Raw genomic sequence first — 25021 nt, 5'->3', positions numbered from 1 at the left:
CTGGCCCTCCTCCTCCTGGCCTCCCGGAGCACCCGCCCTCCGTCTCATTCCGAAGCCGGAGCCGGGTGCGAGACGGCTGTGTGTCCTCCCGCACTACGAGTGCGCAAACCTGTCTGGGGGAGCACGGTACTGGGACAGGGAGATGAAAAGTGACCGCGGCTCCCCGGCCCGAAAGGGGGGTGGTGAGGAGGCGGCTACCACCAGCCTGCACGACCCAGATAAGGTAGCGCCACCCCCTCCTAATCGTCCGGAATGGCCCCAGGCCGACAATACAGAGGTCAATGGAAAGATCTGGTTTTCTCCGACGTCGCAGTCCCCAGTCCCTCCGGGCTGCACAGGGTTGGGTGTGTGCACCCCAAAGCCAGCCTCTCCCCCAAACCAAGGACCAGGTCACCCATCCTCTCCACCTCCCCACCTTGACCGCATCCTGGCCAGAGTGGCTGTTTTTGCTATGTGGGCTCTCCTTCCTCCCCCTCGGTTTGCCAAAGTTTCTAATAAACCTAAGTCCATATCCGGTTTACTCCCCCTCAGCTCCCCTTGGCCTCAACTACCCCACCCAGAGCAGATGGATGGAGGGAGGGGCTTCAGAGTAGTTCAGGACTTACACGGGGAGGTGGTGAGGGAGGGGGAAGTCATTAAGCTACTCCATTTTAGAGACAGAAAGCAGTCTGTCTCTCTGCAGTGTGCCATTGGCACTCCCCCACACAGCCCACCCAGCAGATGTAAAACCACAGGCTCACTGGAGCCCGCCAGCACTAGAGGACCTTTTCAAAGGCCATAGGCCTTCTCTCCCCTCTCCTAGGCTGGGATTCACTCAGGGGGTTAACACTTCACAGCCCTCCCTTTGCCCACTCCAGTAATAATCTCAGCAGCAGGCAGTAGGGTTAAGCTTTTTAATATCATAAATCAGTGTCCGGCCCCACCTCTCATTGCCAGGCCCCTTCCTGGGCCTCCTATCTTCACATTGCCTGAAAGGCTGCCTGCAGCCAGGGCTTTGCCCACCCCGTAGGAAAGATCCAGCACCAGCAGCATGAGACAGGAGGCAGCAGCAGCTAAAGGGGTGGGAGGGGGAAGAAACAGAAGCTTGTGCAGGTGCATGTGTGTATGTACTTACGTGTGTGACACAAATGAAGTCTGTGTTTAGGTTTACAGACTCCAGCTCACAAGAGGAGGTGAGGCAGGGAGCAGCACATCTTTTCTCCCTGGCACCTCAGCCTCACCCTATCCCAGGGACAGACACATGGGATAAGTTGGAAACCCACCCCTGGACTGCAGCCCTTTGGAGTCTGGTGGAGTCACGGATCCAGTCTGTGGGGACACTTGGTCTGTCTCCCTTTGAAAGCCCTGGAAGGGTGGGAGGTAAGAAGTAAAGGGGGACAGGTTTCTGCTAGAAGAACTTGACACCTCGGCCATCGCTGGCAGTGATGATCTCGGCCTTGTGCTCCTGCTGTAGGGCCTGCAGAGCCCGCAGTAGGGTTGCCTCATCCAGCCCGTGGAACTCTGGACAGGGAGAGATGGGTAGTCAGGGACACTCAGCTCCTTGGGGCTCAAGGCCTCTGAGAAGAGCAGTCCAGCTGGAAACTGAGAACTTTCCAGGCCAGCTGTACTGCTACAGCTGCCCCCACCCACCCTTCCTGGGTATTTCTTAGGAGTAAGGAGTGGAAGAAAGCCTGAGTCAACATGAAATGAGAGTTCATGCTTATTCCCCCTTCCTGTTTCTTCTGTCAGACTCAACCCACATGCACCCTCGCACTAACCCCCCTGCCCACTAGTGTCTGATATACAACAGTAACACCGTTTGCTTGTGGGCCACAAAGAAGGGGCCCTGACAATCAAGTGTAGGGAAGTCAAGTCCCTTGTCACTGTACACTGACCCTAACTGCATCTGCACCCATTGGGAGGACCTGTTCTAACACAAAGAGGTATAGCCATGCCTCTGGCCAGGAGACTGTTAAGGTCCAGCACAGATATCTGCCCTTTCCTAGTGAAAAGGAACAAGGCTGGGAGCCAAGGGCCAGCTGAGTATCTGGAGATAAGATACTACAGGGAGATGTGAGAGGCAGGAGGCAAGCCCTAACAGGCTTGCACACCTCACCCCCTGCGGGGGCCCAGCTCGAGTCAGGGAGCTTGCTTTCTGAGGAAGCCTCCAGCTTTGCCTGGCCTGAGTGGTGGGCTGGGCAAGGCTGTAGCACTGAAGTCATGGCATGATGGTGGGAGTAGCAAGCAGAGGCCTGCAGGAAAGCGGAGGGAGTGCGGGGGGCAAGCCAAGAGCTGTAAACTCTGTTGGGGCAGCCAGGCCTGGCAGAAAGGGGTGGTGCCCCTTTTCCCCCAGCTCAGATTGGTACTTTTGGTGATCCTGGGGATCAGAATATGAAGTCAGAGATAAAAGAGCTGAGACAGTATTTACACCATGTAAAAATCAAACAGTATACAAATCCTTGTCTGGCCAGAAACCATAGTATTCTAAAGGGCAGGGGGTGGGGATGGGGGTGCTGGCCCAATCCCTTCAGCTGACACCCATAGATCTTGAGCCCTCTATAAGAATAAAGGGTGAAAGAAAGCCTGAGTCAGCAAGGAATGAAATTTCAGGCTTAATCTCCTGCCCTAGTTCCTCATTCAGCATCTCTACCAATAATTCTTAACTTTTCATGGGTCACAGATGCCCTTCAAAATCTTATAATATGGACTCTATGCCGAGAAAAATGCACATACACCCCCACAAACAAAATCTGTGGGCTCTTTGCATGTGAATTCAGGTGGTTTATGGAAATCTTGGACATGGGTTAAGAACCTTTGTATTATTTACTATTTGGAATTTAGAGGCAGAAAAATGGGAAATCTGAATGTCAAGTAAACAAAAGTTAGATGGAGGAGGATTCAGATAACAAAACTGAGGAGAAAGGGAGAAGCATTACCCTCATCCTCTGTGTCTTCCCCATTGGTCAGTTCGTACAAGGTGAACACGGAGTTGTTCTGGCCACTCCTGGAAACCTATGGACACAGAAAACAGGGACTGAATAAGAACCAGGAATTTCCTGGGAGAAGGTAAACTCACCAGCTCCACCTCTCTGACCCAAGAATGATACTTGTTCCCAAACGAGAACTGTCACCTCAGCAGAGGAGTGGCCTAAAACCCACAAACCCTACAGGTGCTATATTTATACATGTACACACACGCTCAGAACCACTAAACCACAGGCCTTCACGTGTCTGAGGAGTGACCTCTCATTCTGGTTGTTTTCCTGTTCAAGAATGGGTGGCGTGTGTTTGTTATATTTGGGTTGTTGATGCTTCTTCCCCTCCTCTCTCCCTTGGGAATGTTTAGGGCTGGTGGTGACAGGGAATGCAGGGGAGAGAGTCTGTCCCCACACCCACACTGTTCAGAAAGTCTCATTTATATTGTGGACAGCCCCATAAGGATGTAGTGGGGGAGGGGCTCCAGGTTTTTGTGTTTTTTTTCCCTTCCTTTCCCCATTTATCTCCTGTGGCCAGAGGCTCCAGCCAACAATAGTACTCGTGGTTTCCAGTACCGCATTCTCCAAACATGGCCTCACATAGCCTCTGGCCTCCTACAGGCAAGAAAAGGAAAGTTCTTTCCAGCCAGGGAAATTGAGTCATAGAAAGAGGCTTGCCTGGAAGACCTACACTTCCTCTTTCTGCCCCGTCCCACTCTGCTCAGTCTGGATCTGAAAACACCAGGCAACTGCTGAGCACAGATTCATTCTCCTTTGTCATGGGTCACTGCGTCAGAATAGTCTCACCCACTGATAGATGAGCTTCCCCCATTCTTCTGGCCTCCGCCACATAATCAGGAAGCTAGACTTGTTCTTATCCAACCACTCGAGGTTCCCTGCAAAACAGATACTTATGAAAGCACCATGCTCTAAGAAGAGACAATGAGGCAAAAACCAAGGTGGAAGAGAGTGTAAGAGACTCAGCTTTCAGAAAGAGAAATTCAAGAATTGTTTTACTATTATTATCTGCAAGGCATCCATTCTCCTCTTCAGGTCTTGGGGCACAGATGGAGAGATTTCAATTTTGTATACCAATGGGGGAAAAGAACCCAGGGAATTGAGCTATTGTACAGAACACTCTGGGCTCCAAGCCAGGAGAGAAAAAAAAAAAGTTCTTAAAAGAAAAGACTTGCGGGGGCTTCCCTGGTGGCACAGTGGTTGAGAATCCGCCTGCCAATGCAGGGGACACGGGTTCAAGCCCTGGTCTGGGAAGATCCCACATGCCGCGGAGCAACAAAGCCCGCGAGCTACAACCACTGAAACCCGTGCACCTAGAGCCCGTGCTCTGCAACAAGAGAAGCCACCGCAATGAGAAGCCCGCACACCGCGACGAAGAGTAGCCCCCGCTCGCCACAACTAGAGAAAGCCCCCGCGCAGCAACAAAGAGTCAATGCAGCCAAAAATAAAAATTAATCAATTAATTTTCTTTTTTAAAGCCACGGAAGGGTTTTTAAAAAAAGACTTGTGCTAATCTGCCCTCAGGAAAATCCAACTAGGATGAAAAATAAGGAATCTGGGGAATTGAACCTACCTTTCTTCCTCAGCTCCTCTAATACAACCTGGATTGATTCCACAGGCAGCTTCCCTGGTTTAAGGTTAAGGGAATGGTATTAATGGAATGAACTGGGTGGGATAAAATTTCTCAGAGCCAGGCTCATGCTACAAACTACCCTTCTTCTCCCACCTACACACATAGATAGATGTGCAATACCCCAACAGGATATAAACTGGCATTTTCTGCATATTGGGGGGAGGAAGGTAAAGAGAAACTAGTGTAATTAAAAGGAAGAGCTTTAGAGAATGAAAGGTACTATCATTTCTCACCCTCTGTCCTCTCTCCTTCCTCCAGCCATTCTCTAGATATTTTAGGGATGAATTATGCAGCAAAAGAAAACAACCCGGGCTTCCCTGGTGGCGCAGTGGTTGAGAGTCCGCCTGCCGATGCAGGGGACACGGGTTCGTGCCCTGGTCCGGGAAGATCCCACATGCCGCGGAGCGGCTGGGCCCGTGAGCCACGGCTACTGAGTCTGCGCGTCTAGAGCCTGTGTTCCGCAACGGGAGAAGCCACAACAGTGAGAGTCCCGCATACAGCAAAAAAAAAAAAAAAAAGAAAACAACCCTTCCTGGGACAAGGAGAGTAGGCAGAGAAAATTACTAAAGGTCATAGCAGAGTTTGAGCCTCATACAGAGGACAAAAGTTTCAACGAGTCAAAAAGGCTCAGGTTGAAAAACTTGGTACTTGGATTCAGGGCAGAAATTCTAAGATCTGAATGACACCTGGGTACTCATCACTGCCGCGGACAAGAGGGCTTGGTGCTACATTTGGGTTGGAGTTGGAGGTAAAATGGATGTCAGCTACACAGTCTGGCTCTTTCCCAAGGCCAGTTGGGGTGGGAACCTGCCTTCTGTGGATGAAGAGGAGTGTGAAGTCTGGGCATGTGGGAAAGTGTGGAAGTGCATGTCTGTGGGGTGTGGAAGAGCCTGAGGGAGGATACGCTGTAGCTTCACGTTGTTGAAGAGCGGGCTCTCCTGAGCTTCCATCACCGTCATGCTGGACTGTTTGTGCAGGCGACAGAAGGACAGGACTAGCGAGCACCAGGCGGCCAGCTGCTTCTGCCGAGTGTCCACGTTCGGCTGCAACCTGCCGGGTGAAGCGGGTGGGACGCAGAATTAGAGGAAGTGAGAGGGCGAGCGGCAGCACTTGCCAGAGGCGCGTTCGGGGGAGAAAGTGAGGGACTGAGGGTGGCGGCGACCGGATCCGTTCTCCCCCTCCCCATTTGAAGCATCAGTGCTGAGCCCGGGGTCCGAGAGAGGGGAGGGAGGCCCAGCGGGGCTTCTCGGGGTCTGAGCCTCACGTAAAGAAGGGAGGGAAGCGATACTGCCACGGCCACTCGAAACTCATCGCCATCGTAGTAGCCCAGGAAACCCGGAACCCGCCGGCAAAGGACTTCCGGTCTCCTCTCGGCACGTCCGGGCAGAAAGCACAGCAGAAAGGTTCCGGGGAGAGGGGCGGCTCAACGGGAGGGATCGTCCTCGTCAACCCGTCCCTTGCTATTATCCCCAAATCCTTACCGTCTGGAGCAGAAAGGGCCCTGAGAAGTCTTCTGATTCCACCCCAGAGAAGGGCAGTCACTCCCCCAAAGTGGGCACAGTTAGTAGAACTGCAAGTAGAACCCAGGTCTGCAGAACCCAGCCTAGGTTTGTTTCCACTATACTAGACTTCTTTTAATATTAACATTTGTGTCATTTAACTTCAGTCCCTCGCAGTTGCCCTCAATTCCTGTGTCCTTCGACTCCATCATTCCCCCAGGAGCTCATTTGTAGCTTTTATCGCTGGAAATGGCTCTGCTTCCTTTATTCAGAGCTGCCGTATTTGAGCACAGCCACCTCCCTCTCACCTCTCCCACGTCCTCACCTGTCTAGCCTCAAGTCCCTGGACCCCTTTTGGTCTTATCTGACTCCTTCCCCAGCCTAGAATACTCAATTCTGTCCCCTTGCCTGCCTACCTGCTGCTCAGTTTCCAAACCAGAGTCGTTGATCCCTGCCCATCTCCCCACCCCACCCCCATCTTCTTTTTTTCATGCCTGGGCCCAGGAGTATTACTGAAAAAAAAAAATTCACCAGAACCTGCTGACTGAACCCCAGACTCCCTGACTGACCTCATTGCCGGGCAATCAGTGCAGCCCAGTGATGCTTTGTCTTTTATTGGCTCCCTGTCACATCCCTCAAGGTAACTCTTCAAACTTTTCCACACTCATCATGCCATTCCACCTGTTCCCATTTCCTCCATCTCTGCAGAATGCCCTTCCCTTCTATTTTTATGAGATTGAGGCCATGCATGTGAACCTCTTAATCTTTCCTGCCATCACATTGGATTCATCTCTCAAAAATTTCTCTCACTTTTACTCCTTCCTTTTGGACTCAAAGGAAGAAGTATCACTCTTCCTTTACAAGGTCACCCCTTTGGCAGCTGATTGCCTCTCCTTTCCAGTTTCCTCCAGGACTTCTCTGTATATCATATTCCCTCTTTCCCTTTTCCCTGGCTCCTCTCGTCTACAAACATGCTGACATCATCCCTACTAGAAAATATGTAGTTTCCTTGACTACCACCCTCTCAATTTCCTGTCTGATCTCTAACATCTCCCCCACCAAAGTCCATCCTTCACTGTGTACAGTTCCTGGTCCACAGAAGTGCCCAACAAATATTTGTTGAATAAATGAATGAATGAACCATTCAATAGATAATGTTCTCTTGGGACTTCCCTGGCAGTCCAGTGGTTGGGACTTCGCCTTCCAGTGCAGGGGGTGCGGGTTCGATTCCTGGTTGGGGAGCTAAGATCCCACATGCCTCGTGGCCAAAAAAACAAAACATAAAACAGAAGCAGTATTGTGACAAATTCAATAAACTTTAAAAATGGTCCACATCCAAAAAAAAAAAGTTCTCTCAAAGGGTACCATCTCCTTCGCTTCCATGGCACTGCTTTATCCTTGTTCTGCTATCTCTTTGATCTTTCCCTTTGTCTTCTTTCGTCCTCATTGTTTACATGTGGGTGTTTCCTAAAGGACCTTAGCTTCTTCGGTACACCTTCTCTCCGGGAACTCTCATCCCTTTCATGGCTTCACATGGCATTTCTGTGCAGGGGACTCCTAACCCTATATTTCTAGCTCCAACCCTTTTCTACCATTAGCAGCAGCACCACCACTCCCATTTCTAACTCTCTATGGTACATAACAGCTTGTTCCATTGTTATTCATATTATACACCGTTTTCTTCAGGCCAGCTTCTCCTGCTAATGGCACCCAGGTTCAAAGTCAGAGTCAGCTCTAACCTCTCCTCTACTTCACCTTCATATCCAAATCCCTCCCCTATTTTTAATAACCTTTCCTAATTTTTATTTTTATTTAATTTATTTATTTTGCGTTACGCGGGCCTCTCACTGTTGTGGCCTCTCCCATTGTGGAGCACAGGCTCCAGACGCACAGGCTCAGAGGCCATGGCTCACGGGCCTAGCCGCTCCGCGCCATGTGGGATCTCCCCGGACCGGGGCACAAATCCGTGTCCCCTGCATCGGCAGGCGGACTCCCAACCACTGCGCCACCAGGGAAGCCCAATTTTTATTTTTGTAATTGCTTTTTTTTTCCTGCTCACTTCTTTTTTGTTTAATTAATTAATTAATTTATATTTTATTTTTGGCTGCGTTGGGTCTTTGTTGCCACTAATCGGCTTTCTCTAGTTGTGGCGACTGGGGGCTACTCTTTGTTGCGGTGCACGGGCTTCTCATTGAGGTGGCTTCTCTTGTTGCGGAGCACCGGCTCTAGGCGCATGGGCTTCAGTAGTTGTGGCTCGCGGGCTCTAGAGCGCAGGCTCAGTAGTCGTGGCACACGGGCTTAGTTGCTCCGCGGCATGTGGGATCTTCCCGGACCAGGGCTCGAACCTGTGTCCCCCGCATTGGCAGGTGTATTCTTAACCACTGCGCCACCAGGGAAGTTCCCTACTTTTATTTTCCATTTCCCCATTCACCACTCCTTTGGTCCATGCCCTTGTTCTCTCAAACCTGGATTATTGCAATAATTTTCTAATTCACCTCCCTTTCGACTCTCTCCCATAGGGGAATGTACTCCATCTAAGGCCTAGTCAGGTGCCAACTCCACAATCACCCTCCTGTGATCTCACCTCCTGTGATTCCACCTTAGCTAAATGGGCCCCTCCTTCCTTTGCACTCAGAAAACATTTGGCTTGCACCCCTTGCATGACTCTCATCACACACTCCTCTGTTTTTATTTGTGTACATGTCGGCTCCCCTACTAGATGAAAGCCATTGAAAGCAGAAACCAAGCCTTATCTAACTTATCTTCCCAACACAATATGCAATATACAGTGTCTTACACCAACATGCCTTTGATGTATATTAGTAAAATGCATGAAGGCAAATATGGGTCAAAAGGAGCATAGATATATTCTTGGAGAAGACAGATGCATTCACGGAAATAGAGCAAAGATTTCTCCCTGGTGAAAACGCTAACTGTCCTAGGGAATAGGTATGTCTCCAGAGAGACAGATGTGTCCTGAGAGGAGAAGTGTGTCTCAGAGAATAAACAGATATGTTCTAGAAGCATATAGGTATATATCTGTGGAATAGACAGGCATGTCCCAGGAAGTGGATATGCATGTACTCAGGGAGGCTTACATTTCAACAAGGAGGGAAGGAGAGTTCCTAAAGAGGTGCCAGGTGCCACAAGGAATAAACAGGTGTCTTTTTGAAGAACCAAGTTATTCTCTAGATGTTTTTATGACCTGGCAGGTTTGTCCCAGGGACCACTGGAGAAGAAGTTTCCATGGGGAGAACTGGGCCTCACCATCCAGGGAACATATAGGAGTGTCCATATACAGAGATGGTGGGTCGCTAGGTGTATCCCTAAGAAGTGGGAAAGGGAACATAAGTATGGCTCAAGAAGCTAACAGAAGCATCCAGTGAAGAACTAGTGGTTGCTATGGGGATGACAGGTCTCTGACCACAGGGTTCAGTTTTGAGCTTCTTCCAGGCCACGTGCATCTTCTGGTTGTTAGCTTTAGTGGACACCAGGGGGCAGTGTGTGGCCAGGCTGTAGGCCACACCCACTCAGGGTCCAGGACAATGTAGGATGAGGGCCAAGGACCTGGAGGGGAAGCCCTGTGGTGAGTCTAGTAGAGGAAGCCCCCACTGCCTTCGCCCTCAATCCTGAGGTCCTTAGGGATGGACTCCTGTTGGTCAGATCAGAGCTCCTATTCCCAGGCCCTGGGAGGAAACTGAGGCATGAGGAAAGGGAAAATTCAGGGCTCCTGGGTGGCACCCCCCTCCTTCTTGCAAGAGCCACAGCAAAGAGTCCTCCCTCATTCCACCCCCCTCACCTCCCCAGCTGCTCTCCAGACCGGAAGGGAGTCTCTTCCTACACGTTTCCTGGAGCTGGGTTTGGATAGACGCAGGAAAGGCCTGGCCTTGGGAGAAGGAAGTATAGGGGTGTGGCCTATGGGTGGGGGAAGGGGTGGTGGGGGGCAGGTAAGTGAACAAAACAGTGGGCCTATCCAGATTCTTCCAGCTCTGCTGCTCAGAACGGAGGGCCTGTGGGAATGGCAGAGACTCTGGGAAGGACACAGGCCCCACTGGGATGGGAAGGGGAAGAGTGTACCAAAAACAAGTTTTATTTTGAAGATTACAGAACTTGAGCCCTGACCCCACCCAGCTTCCATTTCCACCCATCTAAGGATCTGCGGTTGGGGTAGGAGTGAGAGAAGGAAGTAGGGAGGGGAGGGGAGAGACCTGCAGAGGAAAGGAGTAAGATGGCGGCTGAAGAGCTCCCGCCACCCTAGGTCTGGGCTTCACTGTCTTTACTCCTCCACACCACAAGGGTGACGAGGAAGGGGATGAGGCAGATGGGGGCTATGATCATGGCCAGGAGCACATCCTCTGGGGGGTCTGAGAAGGGGGGCTGCCCCAGGGAGCAGTTGGCAAAGTGGATCTGGTGAGTCTCAAAGATGATCTGTTCCGCCCAGGGATTGGGGAAGCCCAGGCCAAACTCTTCTGCATTCCTTTCCAAGCAGTCTCGAAGGATGCTGTAAGGCCTGGGGACAGGAGAGGACTAGAGTGAGGGAAGGGTTGGGCCCAAAAAGAGGACTGTCCCACACTCACTCAAGGCCCACAAGGAGCAAGCCCCAGCCCTGGCCCAAGCCGTGCCCCAGCCCTGACCCAAGCCGCCCTCCAGCACTGCCCCTACCTGCTAATGAGGGCCCAGTCACACCAATCCTTTTCGATAGAGTCCATTTGAACCTTATAATCATCCCAGCAACGTAGGACATTTGTCTCATACTTCTCCTCCACTGTTTTCCCTGTGGGCAGAGATGCTGCACATTGACCACACCCCTACACCACCCTCCAAGCCCTCTGGTCCAGGTACTTCCATTGAGGAACCACTGTTCCTGTCTTCAAATATGGGAACTACCCGGAGAGCCTCAGAAACCTTCCCAAGCAAGACAGTCCTGGCTGAGGAGAGAGTCTCAGCTCAGGAAAAATTTAATGTCTTCCATGTGCCCAGCACTACCCAGCCTGGCAAGAACTTCCACATATACTTTTTCTGGGATCTTCTAATCCACCTGTGAGGTGAGGCAGCTCAGAGCTGGCTGGAGGCTTTGTGGGATGAGAGGCAGACCACAAGGAACCCCAAGAGAGAACAGAGCAGAACTTAGGGGCACCAATTGGGTTTGGGGCCTGGCTTGTGACAAAGGGACACTCCCCACTGACCTCTCTTCTCCTTGCCCTGGGCCACCCTCCCACAGCTGCTGGGTACTCACCTTCTGACTTTAAGCCGTCTGGGGTGGGAAGAAGTTGAGCCAGGGACTCCTGGGGCTTCAGGACAGCTGTGGGCAGAAAAGGGGCTGGGAGATGGGATGATGGGGATCTGGAGCCTGGAGGAAGGGGTGTGTGGGTTGGGGGCTGAGACCCTTGGAAGTCAGGGCTACTCTCAGAAGAAAAAGAGAAGCAATCCAGGCCCCCACAGGATGCCTCAGGGCCCGGAAGAGAGGGGCTGCACCAATTCATTCCCACTCACATCCAAAACCCTCCCTCCTCGCCAGCTCCAGACATCCCAAGACTTCTCTGTGGGACCCGCGCACGCCAGCTTTTCCCCAGTGGGAAGCAGCTCGCACTGCGCCCTCACCGTGGGGCCAGGGACCGTCCAAAGAGCAGCGCTGTCCGCACCCGCACCCCGGGGCCCGTTCCGGTCTTGGCCGTCCAGCCCCTCTCCCCTCCAGGGCCTCCCGCGCCTCCCGCCCGGGCCTCGGGGCGCTGCGCTTACCGCCCAGCAGCAGGAGGAGGCGGAGCGCTGCCGGTCGCCCGGCGCCGGTCGCGGGGAGCCGCGGGCCGCCGGCAGCGCGCTCCGCCCGGAGCGAGGCCATCGTGCGGCGAACAGGCGAGGAGGAGCGGCGGCGCTGAGCCGGGCCCGGGCGGGGGCGCCTATATCCCCGTCCCAAGCCGCAGGAAGCCGCGCCGCTTCCTCGCAGGGGCTGGGACGGCTGCGGCCACGTGGGGGGCGGGGGCGACGCCCGGGGCCGGCGGGCTGGAGGGGGAGTCGCTGCCCCACCCGGCCCTGGCGCCCGCCGCTCCCTCCGCCTGGCCGACGTTGGCGCACCCTTTCTGCTAGCTCACCCTGCGGGGCTGGACAGCTCCCCTCGTAACCCCAGAACCGGGATCCATTTCCTGGGCTGGGCTGCGTGGCGCCCAGGACTCGTCGGGGTCTCTGAGCCTCCGCTCCCCGGACTCTAGCAGCCCCTTTTCCTCCGCGAGGCAGCGGGGGTGTGGGGGGGCGGGTAGCGAAAAGAGGGAGGGGTTTGGGAGCTCAGAGGGCCTCTGAACGCTGCCGTTTCTAAGGCTGGGGGTTGGGGCTGTCCAGGGCCGTGGGGGAAGGGGCCCGTGGAGCTGGGCTCAGAGTTCCCTTTCCTTGGGAACACCCACTGATGTCAGCCCGCCTGCCAAAATCGAGGAGGAGGAGGAGAAGGGGGAGCCAGACCTTCGGAGTCTGGAGAAGGCCTGGGGATAGAGGTAGAGGGGAAAGCAAAGTCCGAATACCCTGCCTTCGAGGCACCCCCTGGGGCCTAGACCCACAAACCAGATTGAGTGCAGGGGCAAAAGCAAGACTGCCCCATTCCCAAGAAGAAGGTGGCCACAACTCCTCAGGGCCAAGGTTGTGAAAAGGGAAGGTTTAGAACCTACAATGTATGACTTCATTCGTGAGGTGGGTACATTATTTACAGAGGAAGAAGCTAAAGCTCAGGGGAAAGGGCCCAGGACTTGAGCTCAGAAGCTCTGAGTCCAAATTCTGTCTTCCCATTTTCCAGCTGTATAGCCTGGAATGACCTCAGTTACCTTCATGAATTCTCAGATTCCTCCCATGTGAAAGAGGGACGTTACCCTCCTCACTAATCTGTAGTGAGAGTGACACTTGTGAAAGGGCACTGCACTCACTAGGCAGATGCTAGTTTCCTTTCTTCCTTTCCTAAGGACTTGCCTAAAGCCACACAGCTGAGAAACAGCAAGGCTGAGCCTGGGGCCCCAGCGGCCCTGACTTCTGCCACACCACAGCTGTCTCTGTGTCCTGAGCCAGAGCTTCATAGGCCTGAAGCAGCCGAGGATCCCAGGAGCTGATTTGGCCATGACGTTCAACTCCAGACACAGCTGTCAGCACCGAACTTTCCTAAATTACTCCCAGACACTGACCCTTGGACTCAGCTGCTGCTGTTGTCCCAGTTTACTGATTCCTTCCCACCACAAATTATCTTGCACCATCTCTCTTCAAATCTTCATCTCGGGGTCTTAGGCTCTTAAATCAAGGCCCCTGATAACCTGTTGTTCCTCCATAGCTAGGGTCAAGAGGTTGCTTTAGCAAGACATCCAGAGGGAGAAGGGAATTGGCCCACTTGGCATGAACCCCAAAGCCCTCCTGGTGAGGGTCATCTTCTGCAATGGGCAGAAAAGAGCCAGGCTGCCTTGGAGTCCCTTCAGGCCAGGGACAAACTCCGTTCCTTCCCTCCCACCTGTGGTTGCCCTTTTCAAGAAAGAAACATGGTCAAGAGGGAGCTTTCTAGGTGATAAGATGGGAGGAGGAAGCAAGGAGGGGCAGAAAGCAAAATCAGCCATTTCCACTGGCCAGAGGCACCTGAGCCCACTGTGGGTAAACACTAGCGTTGGAATCGAGATTAAAGTTGACAAAAACAAATGTTGGGTTTTAAATAAGGCAGTCTGGTATAATGGATAAAAACAAACAAACATTGGTTAGGATTCTGAAGGCAGGTTTTGCCTCTGTCTTGCTGTGTAACCTTAGGTAGGCCATTTCACATCTTTGGAGCTCAACATTTTCATATATAAAATGACCTTAGTAGCAAAAGGGAAAATACAAGTGACTTGGTAGAAAGCGGTATTTTAGCCTAGAGTTGGAGTTAAGCTTGCATATCATGATGTGGAGACCTCCAAAGGAGAGCTTGCTGTAGTCCTCCCTGAACTTGGGAGTTCAAACCTGTTGGAGACTCTGGAAATTTCCTCTCCTCCTGATTTTCCTCTTCTCACTTTTCCTAGCCAGTTGGATGTTTGGCTGTTTTCATTTGACCCCTGGGGGCATCCTGGTAACTGTGGGGTCTGCTGCTATGGGGGTCCTTTGGGACTGAACGGGGACTAGAGACCTCACCTTTTCCAAGTTGTCATAAGAAATAGTCCCATGATCTGCAGCAAGGGGCCAGAGGAGGGCTTTGTTAGGGACAGAGGCTGGCTCTTTCATGGGAAGTCATATTTTCCATCCCTGGGGGCCCTTACCTTTCCTTTCTAAGCCCATTTCTGCTTTAAAATATATACTTTTTGCCATAAAGACATACTTTTTAATTGCAAGTCATACATAAGTATATACTCATTGCAGAATACTTAAACACAGAAAAGTTTATAACCCCATTCCTTTCTCACCTCCCCCAGGTATTTTGGACCTAAAAAAGCATAAATGGGAATTAATATCCTGTTGTTCAGCGACTTTTTAAAAATTAGTAATATGTCTTGGGTCATCTTTCCATGATACCATATACAGATGTGCCTCTTTCCTTTTAACTGCAGTGTAGTATTGTCTTAAGTCTTTTTTTTTTTTTTTTTTGTGGTACGCGGGCCTCTCGCTGTTGTGGCCTCTCCCATTGCGGAGCGCAGGCTCCGGACGCGCAGGCTCAGCGGCCATGGCTCACGGGCCCAGCCACTCCGCGGCATGTGGGATCTTCCCGGACAGGGGCACGAACCCGTGTCCCCTGCATCGGCAGGCAGATTCTCAACCACTGCGCCACCAGGGAAGCCCCTGTCTTCAGTCTTTTTTCCTTATATCTAGTAGAGCCTAGGCTTTGAGTTCCCTACACAATCCCTTATTCCTCTGTCCTTACCCCACTCCCACCCCCAGTGCTTGGGAAGAGATGGATCTGATTCTGATCCAGCTGGACATTGACCTGAGATTTCTGGCCTCAACCTATATTGACTTCTTCTGGGCAGGGATCTTACTGCCATGTAAATTTCCCTTCTTATTAGGGGCCAAGGGTCATCCTGCCTGGAGCAGGGGGAGAGGTAACTTGATCCTAAGAAGGAGTGCCATTTCTAATCCTCATCCTTCCCCCTATGCACACAGACAAGTCCAGAACAACATAGGGGGAGTCAAAAAAGCACTGGGGGCCTCCTACACAATGAAATTACATGCAGAGCATCCAGGAATTAGCTTTTCTCCTGCAGAGAGACAAGCATACACTCTGGCCTCTTCCCCAGCTGTCTGCAAAATAAAGAGCAGAGCACAGGAGAAGGTGTGGGGGAGAGCCAGGGTCAGGGAAGCCTGAAGTTCTGGCTGGGGGGAGCTAATCTTTCCAAGTCGGAGGGAGGAGACAGGCTTCTTCAGAGGGCAGGGAGGCAGCAGGGAGAACCAGGAGAGCTACAGCCAGGGAGCCAGCTGGCTAAGGGAGGGAAGACAAAGGGGTAGGGACACAACTACTCCGTCTCTTCCCAGCCTCCTCTTCTCCAGGGTGCTGGCGTGAGGAGCGTGACCACCTCCTGGTTATTGGAGAAAACGCTGGCTCTCTTATAATATCTATAAGTTATATGTAAAAAGCAGAGAAAATTGTCAAGCCATATTCCTCATCAACTGCTGGGGACTTAATAGTAGCTACATTTATTGAACAATTACTATGCGCTGCAGAGTGTGTTCCCTAACACATATGCTGAGTGATTTCCAAGCATTTCTTAAAACGTCACCACCTTAACATCAGAATTATCTTGTCCATGGGTGAAATGGGGAAAACAGGAGTGATTTGCTCAAGGTCCCAGAGGAAGTAATTGGCAAAGTCAGGATATGAACCCAGGACAGTTTGATGCTAAGCTTCATGTCTTAACCATTAGAGTTATCACCTCCCTCTCACTCCAGATCAGAATATTTATTCTTTACTGAGTCTTGAGGGGAGGGGAGAAGGGTAGAGAGTTTCTTCCAGGACCAGATGGGCCCCTCCAGAAATAAGAAGATCCTGTTTCACCCAACTCTATACGTACAACCTCCTCCCTGCTTCCTTCCCTGACCAAGGCTGGACCATGACATCACATGGTGGAGGCTGTTTTTCTGAAAAGAACCCAGGCCGGATTTACAAGAATGACGTTCAGACAGTGTGACTGAAGAGGACCATGGCCAAGAGACCACGGCACACACCCAGCAGTGCTGAGAACACTGCTGGTCCCTCGGCACCTGGGGCTGACTCATGGTTGCTGTCAGGACCCAATGCCAGATGCCAGTATTGCTTTCAACCTTCTTCCATTCCTTAGGACTGTTCTTTGAAACCATCCCCAGGAATCCTTCTACCCATTCCCAGCACCCCAGAAGTCTAGGTGTTGTATAACATGAGGATGCCCTGAGGGAGCCAAGCAGTGTGCTCAGTGCTTCATACAAATTGTTTCGCTTAAAAATCACAACTAAGGGAATTCCCTGGTGGTCCAATGGTTAAGGCTACGCGTTTCCACTGCAGGGGGGCATGGGTTCGATCCCCGGTTGGGGAGCTAAGGTCCCACATGCCTCCTGGCGTGGCCAAAACAAACAACAACAAAAACCACCACCACCACCACCATCAGAAAAACCCCTCACAACTCCATTATAGTAGGTACCATAGCAACCCACTTTACAAAGGAGGAAACTGAGGCTAAGAAAGGTTAACACCCGATGGAAGTCAACCTGCTATCCAACCTGTAGACAGAAGGTCACTTATGTGACCTTGTGCAAGTTACTTAACTCCTTTGAGCGTGCTTGCTTTCTTATCTGCAGAAATGGGGTTACGAGCATGTATCTCACTGAGCAGTAGCGATGAAGCGTGTTAAAGCATTTGGCCCGATGCCCAGCACTAGTAAGCATGCAGTAAGCGGTAGTTACTATCATAATGCGTACCACATATAGTTATGAAACTCTATCTCCAAGATATTCTGGGATCCTTCCCATTTCATAATTTTGGTTGTTTTCATTACACAACACTCTTTATTGAAAAGAATACAGGCTTTGGAGTCAGATAGTCCTATAGCCTGGGTTTGAATTCCAGCCCTCGTACTTACCAGCCATGTGGCCATGGCCAATGTTCTCAGTCTCCCTGAGCCTCAATGTTCTTCTCTGTAAAACAGGGATAAAAGTACCTACCCCCAGGCATCTTGCAAGGAGTGTACGAGATGATGTAGGTTCACATACAATCCGATAGCCGATGAATGTGTGAATGCTAAAAGCAGTTTGTTAAATGTATAAAGAAATGTGATTTATTTTTGGTTCTTTGCATACAGTGTCATGCATGGAATCTGTAGATTATGTATTATACTTTTCTTTCTCCAAAAGAGTTTCCATAGCCTCGTATCTCATCCTAGCTGCAGTGGGGTGCAAAGGGCCGTCGTGTCAGCAGCATGGGACCCTGTGGATAAGCCAGGGAAGAAAGAAGGGGGAGTCATAGAACCAAGGGGAACTCCCCTTTCCTGTCTGGCTAGGATTTGTTTGTCTTTCACACAGGCTGTCTCCTGCTGATATGGGGGTCTGTCCAGTGTCCAGCTTTGATTGGCATCTCTAGTACAGAGGAAGTAAGGAGCCCCTTGTCTATTAGGAACTGTTTTCCTTTGAACTTGCAGAGGAGAGTCCTAAACACATTTCTCTTCCTGGCGCCACCAGTGAAAGGAAAAAGCCATGGAGAAAATCCAGACTTGTGATTCTGAGCTAGAAGACCTCAGAGAAAAGACGAGGTAGAGTGGAATGGTTTAGAGAGTAGGTTTGGAGTCAGAATGATGGGGCCCAAATCCTGGCCCCGCCATTTACCAGCTGGCTGACCTTGGCCAAGTTCCAGAATCTCTTTAAGCCCTGGTTTCCTCAGTTGTAAAATGAGTGTAAGAATATTGCTAACTTCATACGGAACGAGATGACTTACTGTAAAGCACTTAGCACAATGCCAAGCACATACTGAGTGGTCAGTATTTGAAGGCTATTATTGTCTTTCTACTTCTGCAGTTTTACTGTTGAGGGCCCTGATGGCCAGGAAGGAAGCACAGCTCATTAGCTGTCCACCCGATCAGAGCTACTTCCCAGGCAGCGCCGTGCCAAAAGCGTGTCCCGTGGGATCAAGGCCCTGCATTAACTGTGCCAAGAGAGTAAGAATGGGCAGCGCCACCCTAGCTGTGGGGTTGGAGCTTTCCGAGGATATGCAAAGCAAGGCCTGAATCCCACCAAATAATCCCCCAAAGTAATTCTCCTTCCTGCTGGAATTATTTATTTTGTAATTAACAAAAGCTAAGGAGGCCCTTTCTTATATTTTGGCTTGGAGGTTCAGAGTTTAAACTTCTAAGAGCCATGGACAAGGGTTTATTGTGGGCCTGTTCTTACTTGCTGAATTGAAGGCATTATTATGATCCCTAAGCAACTAGGGGTCAGGAGATAAGTACCTGAGGCGGAAAGCTGGGTTTTTGAGATTAGAGGACAAAATGTCCAGGAGTGGAGAGGCTTCAAAAATCGAGCCACGTTTCCAGGCTCAGTAATGTCCAGACCTCAACTTGCTTTGGAGCTGCCTTTGCTCTAAGTGTTCAGGGAGGGATCTGGCACTTCAGCTGGCCCCATGGAGGCCTGGGCAGCAGCTTGTTTCTGGTGACCTTCATGCAGGCTTTTAGGCTGTACTTTGTTTTGTTTGCTTGTTTGTTTCTCCACAGCAGGGTGGCCTTTCCCTGCTTCTGGGTGGGAAATGGGGGAGGAGGGAGGATGGGTTGCTCCCATCTCCACAGCTGTGTTTACATTTCCCTGTCAGGGACTGTCTGGGGCCCAACTGTTCCTCAATCCTCTGTGTCCCCTCAGAGAAACGCTATTTGATATCCCTGTGGGCTTTACAAGGGAGGGTCTGAATGAGCAGAGGGGTGGCCGTGGAAAGGAGGAAATTTGGAAGGGAGGAAGGAATAGTGCAGAAAGCCCTGTTTGAATTCTGGGAAGCATCAGCTCCCTCCCTTTCTACTAGTGGCCTGAAGACCAGCAGGGGACAAAAGTACACTTAGAACTTGCCTGCCCCAGAAGAAACAGAACACGTGACATGTCATTTCTAATCACTGGGTGGAACAAAATCTTGCTTGTGATGGGGTTGTGAGTGCACAGAGCAGAACAGTCTTCCCTGAGGCTTCTTTGGGGCCAGTCGTCAGAGATACAGCATGTTAAAGCCAATACCATCATGCTAAAATACATGCAAATTCAAAAGGATTTAAGAAAATGGGCAAGTAAATAATGCTCTTCTTCTCCAGGGAGCAAGTTGAGCTGGTATTAATCAGTATATTAGTGTTGCTGGACTCTCGGCCAAGCCCAGGAGAATGGCTGCCAAGGCAAATCAGGCATCAGGTTTCAGAAATTAAACACATTATTTTATTTTTCCACAATAGGGAACTTTCAGGAAAAAAAAAAAAGCCCTATTAGGCTACTCAGCACACTTTGTCCAGTTTCTTTCAGCCCCAGAGGCCTCCAATTTAAGAGCAAGATGAGCAACTGGAAGCCAGGAGTGACACAGTTATTCCTTTCTCCTATTAACTGCCTGGGGGTGGGACTGGGAGGAGTGGGGCAGGGGTGATGGTACTGTTTTTCAAAGGTCCAGTAGCTGACCACTTGCCAACAGTTTTTCTACGAATTTATAGGGCAAAGACGTAAAGGGTTGGAAAAGAAAAAGTTAGAGGAAGAGCTGGCCAAAGATTGGCTGATAGCGTCTCAGGGACCATGGGCAGCTAATAAGGAGCCTGGTCTCAGGAAAAACTCTCTCCCATCAGAGAGGGAGAGAGGAACCAATTGGCAGACAAATTTTCCCCAAGAACCCAACACTTACTGGTGATGTGGAAAGTTGTTTTTATAATCCTCTAGAACAAGGATTACTAAACCCCGGGTTTAGTCCTATGCCAAAGGTTGTGATGGATATGAGAGACGTAGACAGCCTGGTAGTGAGTGTAAAGTGGTAATGGAGCTGAAGCTGGGGGAGATCCTGGGGGGCTGGCAGGCTTAATGAGGAGGTGGAGCTTGAGCTGTGTTGTACACTCTGACATGTACAGATATATCCCCGCTCCTTCCTTCCTTTCCACCTCCAAATATTTTTGTAACCGTATTTTCTTTGTTATCACAAAATGTCTTTGCATCTCTCCTCTTGTCACTTGGCACTTGTCACTTCCTGAAAACCAAGTGGTCCACTTCCATATGGTGTTAGTGAACAACAATAAGCTGATGGTTCTCAAACTGCTCTCCAGTCTCAGTCCTGACATTCAGATCTTCTGAACATCTCTCCTTAGATAACCCAGATTCTTTTTCTTAAACCTGCTGCCTGTACCCTTCCCCCGCTTTTAAACCCATATTCTTTATTTCAACAATTGTTTATGTAGTGTAATGGTTCTCAAACTCGGTTACACAGTGGAATCACCTGGGATGCTCTGAGAATTCTTGAAGCCCGAGCCAAACCCCAGCCCAATGTATCAGGCTCTCTGAAGGTGGGAGGAAGAAATCAGCAGTTATTAAAACTCCCCAGGGCTTCCCTGGTGGCACAGTGGTTGAGAATCCGCCTGCTGATGCAGGGGTCACGGGTTCGTGCCCCAGTCCGGGAAGATCCCACATGTGGCAGAGCGGCTGGGCCCGTGAGCCATGGCCGCTGAGGCTGCGTGTCCGGAGCCTGTGCTCCGCAACGGGAGAGGCCACGACAGTGAGAGGCCCGCGTACCACAAAAACAAACAAACAAACAAAAAACTCCCCAGGTGATTTCAATGTGAACCAAATTTGAGAACCACTGGTCTAGAAAGCATTTGGAATGGAAAGGAACATCATTGCAAATTGCCAGGTATTAAGGACTATTTGCCTTGATTTTCTTGTGAATTGGATATAAGCAAGAGGAAACAGCGAAGTCAAAGCTTCTGATACAAGGAAAAGAACACTAAATCTGCGATCCAGAGACCCGAGTTTAAGATCTGACAGAGCAGTTTTTCATCCGCGTGAGGCAAGTCTTTTTTAACTCCTTTACACCAGAATAGCCTCGTGTTTAAAACTGAAATCCTGGGCTTCCCTGGTGGCGCAGTGGTTGAGAATCCGCCTGCCGATGCAGGGGACACGGGTTCGTGCCCCGGTCCGGGAAGATCCTACATGCCGCAGAGCGGCTGGGTCTGTGAGCCATGGCCCCTGAGCCCCTGTGCGTCCGGAGCCTGTGCTCCGCAACGGGAGAAGCCACAACAGTGAGAGGCCCACGTACCACCAAAACAAAAAAAAAACCAAAACAAAAAACTGAAATCCTTCCTACCTACTTCATGGAGTTGTTATGAAAATTATTTGAAAAAAATGATTATAGGCTTTTAAATTATGTCTGTGGAGACAAAGTTAAGGTAATGTTACTTTGTATTTTAAGTTTTAATTTTGAAATAATTTCAGATTTACAAACGAGTTACAAGTGGTAGAGAATTCCTTTATGCCCTGGAGCCAACTTCCTCAAATGTTGAAGAAGTGCGATTGCCAAAACCAGGAATTAAGATGGACAAAATACTATTAACTAATCTACAGACCTTATTCTAATGTCATCAGTTATCCCACTGGTGTGCTTTTTCTGGACGAGGATCCAAGCCAGGATCACACATTATGTTTAGTTGTCATGTCTGCTCAGTCTCCTCTAATCTGGACAGTTCCTCACCCTTTGTCTTTTTTAACCTGGACATTTTTGAAGATTCTGGCTAGTTATTGTGTAAACTGCCCCTTATTTTGGATTTGTCTGATGCTTCCTCATGATTAACTCAGCTTATGCATTTTTTTTCGAGACAGCTATGTAAGTGATTTTGTGCCCTTCTCATTGCATCATATATTGATTGAGGGGTACCTAGTAAGAATATCTCTCAGCACTAGTGACGTTAACTTTGATCACTTGGTTAAGGTGATGTCTGCCAGATTTCTCTCCTGTAAAGTTACTCTTTTTCCTTTGGTAACTTATAGGTATCTTGTGAGAAGATACTTTGACTCAAGGCAACTGACTTGAATCTAAGTGATTGAGAAAACTGTTGACAGAAATAGGGAAGTCCGGTGTAAATAAAGCAAGAATGATAACTTAGAGCCTATAGACGGGCATTTGGGGGTATTTGTAGATGTGAAGGATCCGTATGAAGGGGTTCCAGGTTGGTTTCAAATTATGAAGTGAGGCTGGATAAAGTCTTAAAGAAGATATTAATGGCTCCGGGAGGTTTCCCAAGAGCCCTTCCTGTCCCCTGACAGCACCGCCTTGGAAACCATCGGGCTCGGGTTGCACCACCTCGAACTCCCGAGTTTGGGGTATTGGCGCCAAACCGCAGAAGTGCGAAGAAGGAAGCCCAGTCGGCCTGACCAGCGGGCGCGGGCGACACAGTGCGCACGCGCCGGGAGGAGGCGCGGGGCGGGGCCGCGGCGTGGGGGCGGGGCCTCGGCGCGCAGGCGCCCTAGCGGCAGGTCCCTGCGGCTCAGGATGGAGGATGAGTGAGTAAACAATCCTGGGCCCGGCGGTGGGGCCGGGCCTCCTCACCTCGCCACCCGGGGCCTGAGGGAGGGAGAGTCGAAGGGGTCAGACAACTGGAAGGAAGCGGAGGAGCACACTATCTGCCTGGCAGGGGGTAGCGGGGCGCCCACTCCCCGTTCCGAAGGCTGAGGAAAGGGGGCAGCGGGGCGAGAGAGCCCCCGGCGAGGACCGCGTCTGCGGCGGGGAGGGCGGTGTGTCGGGGAGGAGGAGCGGCGGGGGCGGGCCCGGGGACGGGGAATCCCGTTGGAGGGCGGGGTGGGGTGGGCGGGAGCCCCAGCGCCGGGAGGGCGTGGGTGGGCGGTGGCACCTGCGGGGGCCCTTAGCGAGGTGGACTCCCGGGGACCTGGGGCAGTGCACGGGAAGGACCAGACAACGGGGCTCAGCTTGCGATGACTTTGGGGGTGTTGAGGAAGCGGTGGCAATAAAAACAGGATGAGGCGAGTGAGGCTCCTAAGGAGCAAAATGGAAAGGGGCGCTCACTGTTGGGGTCGAGCCGGTGCTTCATGCCTCCTTCGGGTTTGCGCGCTAGGCGCCCAGCTAGCCTCCCCCTAGTCCCAGCCCTGAGTAAGAGGCTTCTCTCCAAATTTGGTCTCGCGCCAATCCCTGCCCACCCCAGAATTCTCTTGGGGATCAAATAATGTAAGGGAAAGAGCCTTGAAGCAAAGGCAAGGTGGTGTATTTGGGACATGCCTGTTTGGAAATGTGGGACAAACTTATTTAGGTAAAAAGCGACTACTGAGAAATTGTTTCGGGGGCGGGGAAGGGAAGGGAGGTGGAAGGATGTTCATGCCGCCGATGGAAATATTGAGAATGGGCTTTTCATAGGTGAAATATGGGATTGTTAATAGAGTCGCCTAGGTATGGAGTCTAGGGCTACAGGTGTGAGGATGGGGGCTAAGAGCCCAGGTAGCCGGGCCACTGGGTGCGTGCGAAGATGACCTTGAAAGTGTGGGTCTTTTCTTCCGCGTTTGCTGCCATGACGCCTTTGAAGAGAAAAATCCCCCACCCGGTGCTTTTAAGTTTAGGAAACTTGAAAGATGTTTCCAGCCGGAGAAGGTGCTAACTCCATCAGAGGTTTCTGTGAGAGCTTGTCCATTTTAAGCCTTGGAAACCCCAGGGCTGGGATGTGTGGCATTGATAAAGGAGATTACTTAATTGCGTAGAAGAAATTATTAGGAGATAAAGTACTTAAAAAAACACACACACATTTATAATAGAGGAAAGGATCATCTGTAAAGATGTAATAATACTGTTATTGTCAGGGTGTGTGCCGAGTCTGTACAGACAGCGTGAATTAATTCTCCCAGGGCAGAGATGTTGGTTTGTTTTATTCACTGATGCACTTTAAACACTAAAACACTGCGAGGCACACAGTAGGTGCTCAATACATGTTTGTGGAATAAATAAGTAGTGGGACGATCTCTGGGACTGCGAGTTGGGAGATCTGGATCCTAGTTCTTCCACTAACTGGCAGAGTACTTATAGGCCAATCATGGAACTTGATGCCAAGGCACAGCTTTAAAACTTACTGAGGTGGAAATGACTTTTTCATTATGGTGTTACTTCATTTATTATTATTTTTAAAATAAATTTATTTATTTATTATTTATTTTTGGCTGCGTTGGGTCTTCGTTGCTGCGTGCCAGCTTTCTCTAGTTGCGGCGAGCAGGGGCTACTCTTCGTTGCGGTGCTCGGGCTTCTCATTGTGGCTTCTCTTGTTGCGGAACACCAGCTGTAGGCATGTGGGCTTCAGTAGTTGTAGCACGTGGGCCCAGTAGTTGTGGCTCGTGGGCTCAGTAGTTGTGGCTCGCGGGCTCTAGAGCGCAGGCTCAGTAGTTGTGACACTTGGGCTTAGTTGCTCCGTGGCATGTGGGATCTTCCGGACCAGGGCTCGAACCCGTGTCCCATGCTTTAGCAGGCGGATTCTTTTTTTTAAAATTTTTTTAAAATTAATTTATTTAATTTTGGGGTGCGTTGGGTCTTCGTTGCTGTGCGCAGGCTTTCTCTAGTTGTGGTGAGCGGGGGCGACTCTTCATTGTGGTGCGCAGGCTTCTCATTGTGGTGGCTTCTCTTGTTGCGGATCACAGGCTCGAGGTGCACAGGCTTCAGTAGTTGTGGCTCCTGGATTCTAGAGAGCAGGCTCAGAAGTTGTGGTGCACTGGGCTTAGTTGCTCTGCGGCATGTGAGATCTTCCCCGACCAGGGCTCGAACCCGTGTCCCCTGCATTGATTGGCAGGTGGATTCTTAACCACTGCACCACCAGAGAAGTCCGGTGTTACTTTAATTCTCTTTGAAACAGCACTAGAATAAGGAGCCTAGGATTAAAAATGAAATTTTATTCCCAAGAAGACTTTCGTGAGAAGGGAAAAGGGGAGAAAATGTAGTTGGACTTCTTTCTCTTATACTTGCCTTTGAATTAGCATGCCTTTTAAAACTATTTAAA

At 50.7% G+C, this 25021-nt stretch overlaps 3 protein-coding genes across 5 annotated transcripts in view; 1 reads left to right on the top strand and 2 right to left on the bottom strand.

The window, feature by feature from the left end:
* Positions 1-879: 879 nt before the first annotated feature.
* VPS25 (vacuolar protein sorting 25 homolog) lies at positions 880-5963 on the bottom strand. The gene is made up of 6 exons (XM_059048316.2): positions 5870-5963; positions 5510-5655; positions 4546-4599; positions 3762-3850; positions 2916-2991; positions 880-1500 (listed from the first exon to the last, which is right to left on the bottom strand). Exons 1-6 carry the CDS (start codon positions 5920-5922, stop codon positions 1388-1390), a joined length of 531 nt encoding a protein of 176 aa, XP_058904299.1. The 5' UTR covers positions 5923-5963; the 3' UTR covers positions 880-1387.
* A 4208-nt stretch (positions 5964-10171) lies between these two features.
* Positions 10172-12059, bottom strand: RAMP2 (receptor activity modifying protein 2). 2 transcript variants are annotated; one of them, XM_059048311.2, is made up of 4 exons: positions 11844-12059; positions 11341-11406; positions 10767-10878; positions 10172-10614 (listed from the first exon to the last, which is right to left on the bottom strand). In XM_059048311.2, the coding sequence occupies exons 1-4, from the start codon at positions 11941-11943 to the stop codon at positions 10359-10361; spliced, it is 534 nt and encodes a 177-aa protein (XP_058904294.1). In that variant the 5' UTR covers positions 11944-12059; the 3' UTR covers positions 10172-10358. The 2 variants fall into 2 exon arrangements, with proteins under 2 accessions (XP_058904294.1, XP_058904293.1); XM_059048310.2 differs by having other exon boundaries at positions 11341-11424; positions 11844-12052.
* Positions 12060-22466: 10407 nt separating this feature from the next.
* The window catches only part of EZH1 (enhancer of zeste 1 polycomb repressive complex 2 subunit), a 32237-nt gene continuing 29682 nt past the window's right edge, over positions 22467-25021 (top strand). The window contains exon 1 of one of the 2 annotated variants that reach the window (XM_067020709.1): positions 22467-22538. The gene's annotated coding sequence lies outside the window, so the exon portion shown is untranslated. The remainder of the gene's footprint in view (positions 22539-25021) is intronic. The other variant, XM_067020708.1, reaches the window with a different exon arrangement.

The sequence above is a fragment of the Kogia breviceps genome, chromosome 19 (genome assembly GCF_026419965.1).
Source record: "Kogia breviceps isolate mKogBre1 chromosome 19, mKogBre1 haplotype 1, whole genome shotgun sequence".
Lineage (NCBI taxonomy): Eukaryota > Metazoa > Chordata > Mammalia > Artiodactyla > Physeteridae > Kogia > Kogia breviceps.
This window is presented reverse-complemented; position numbering and strand designations above follow the sequence as displayed.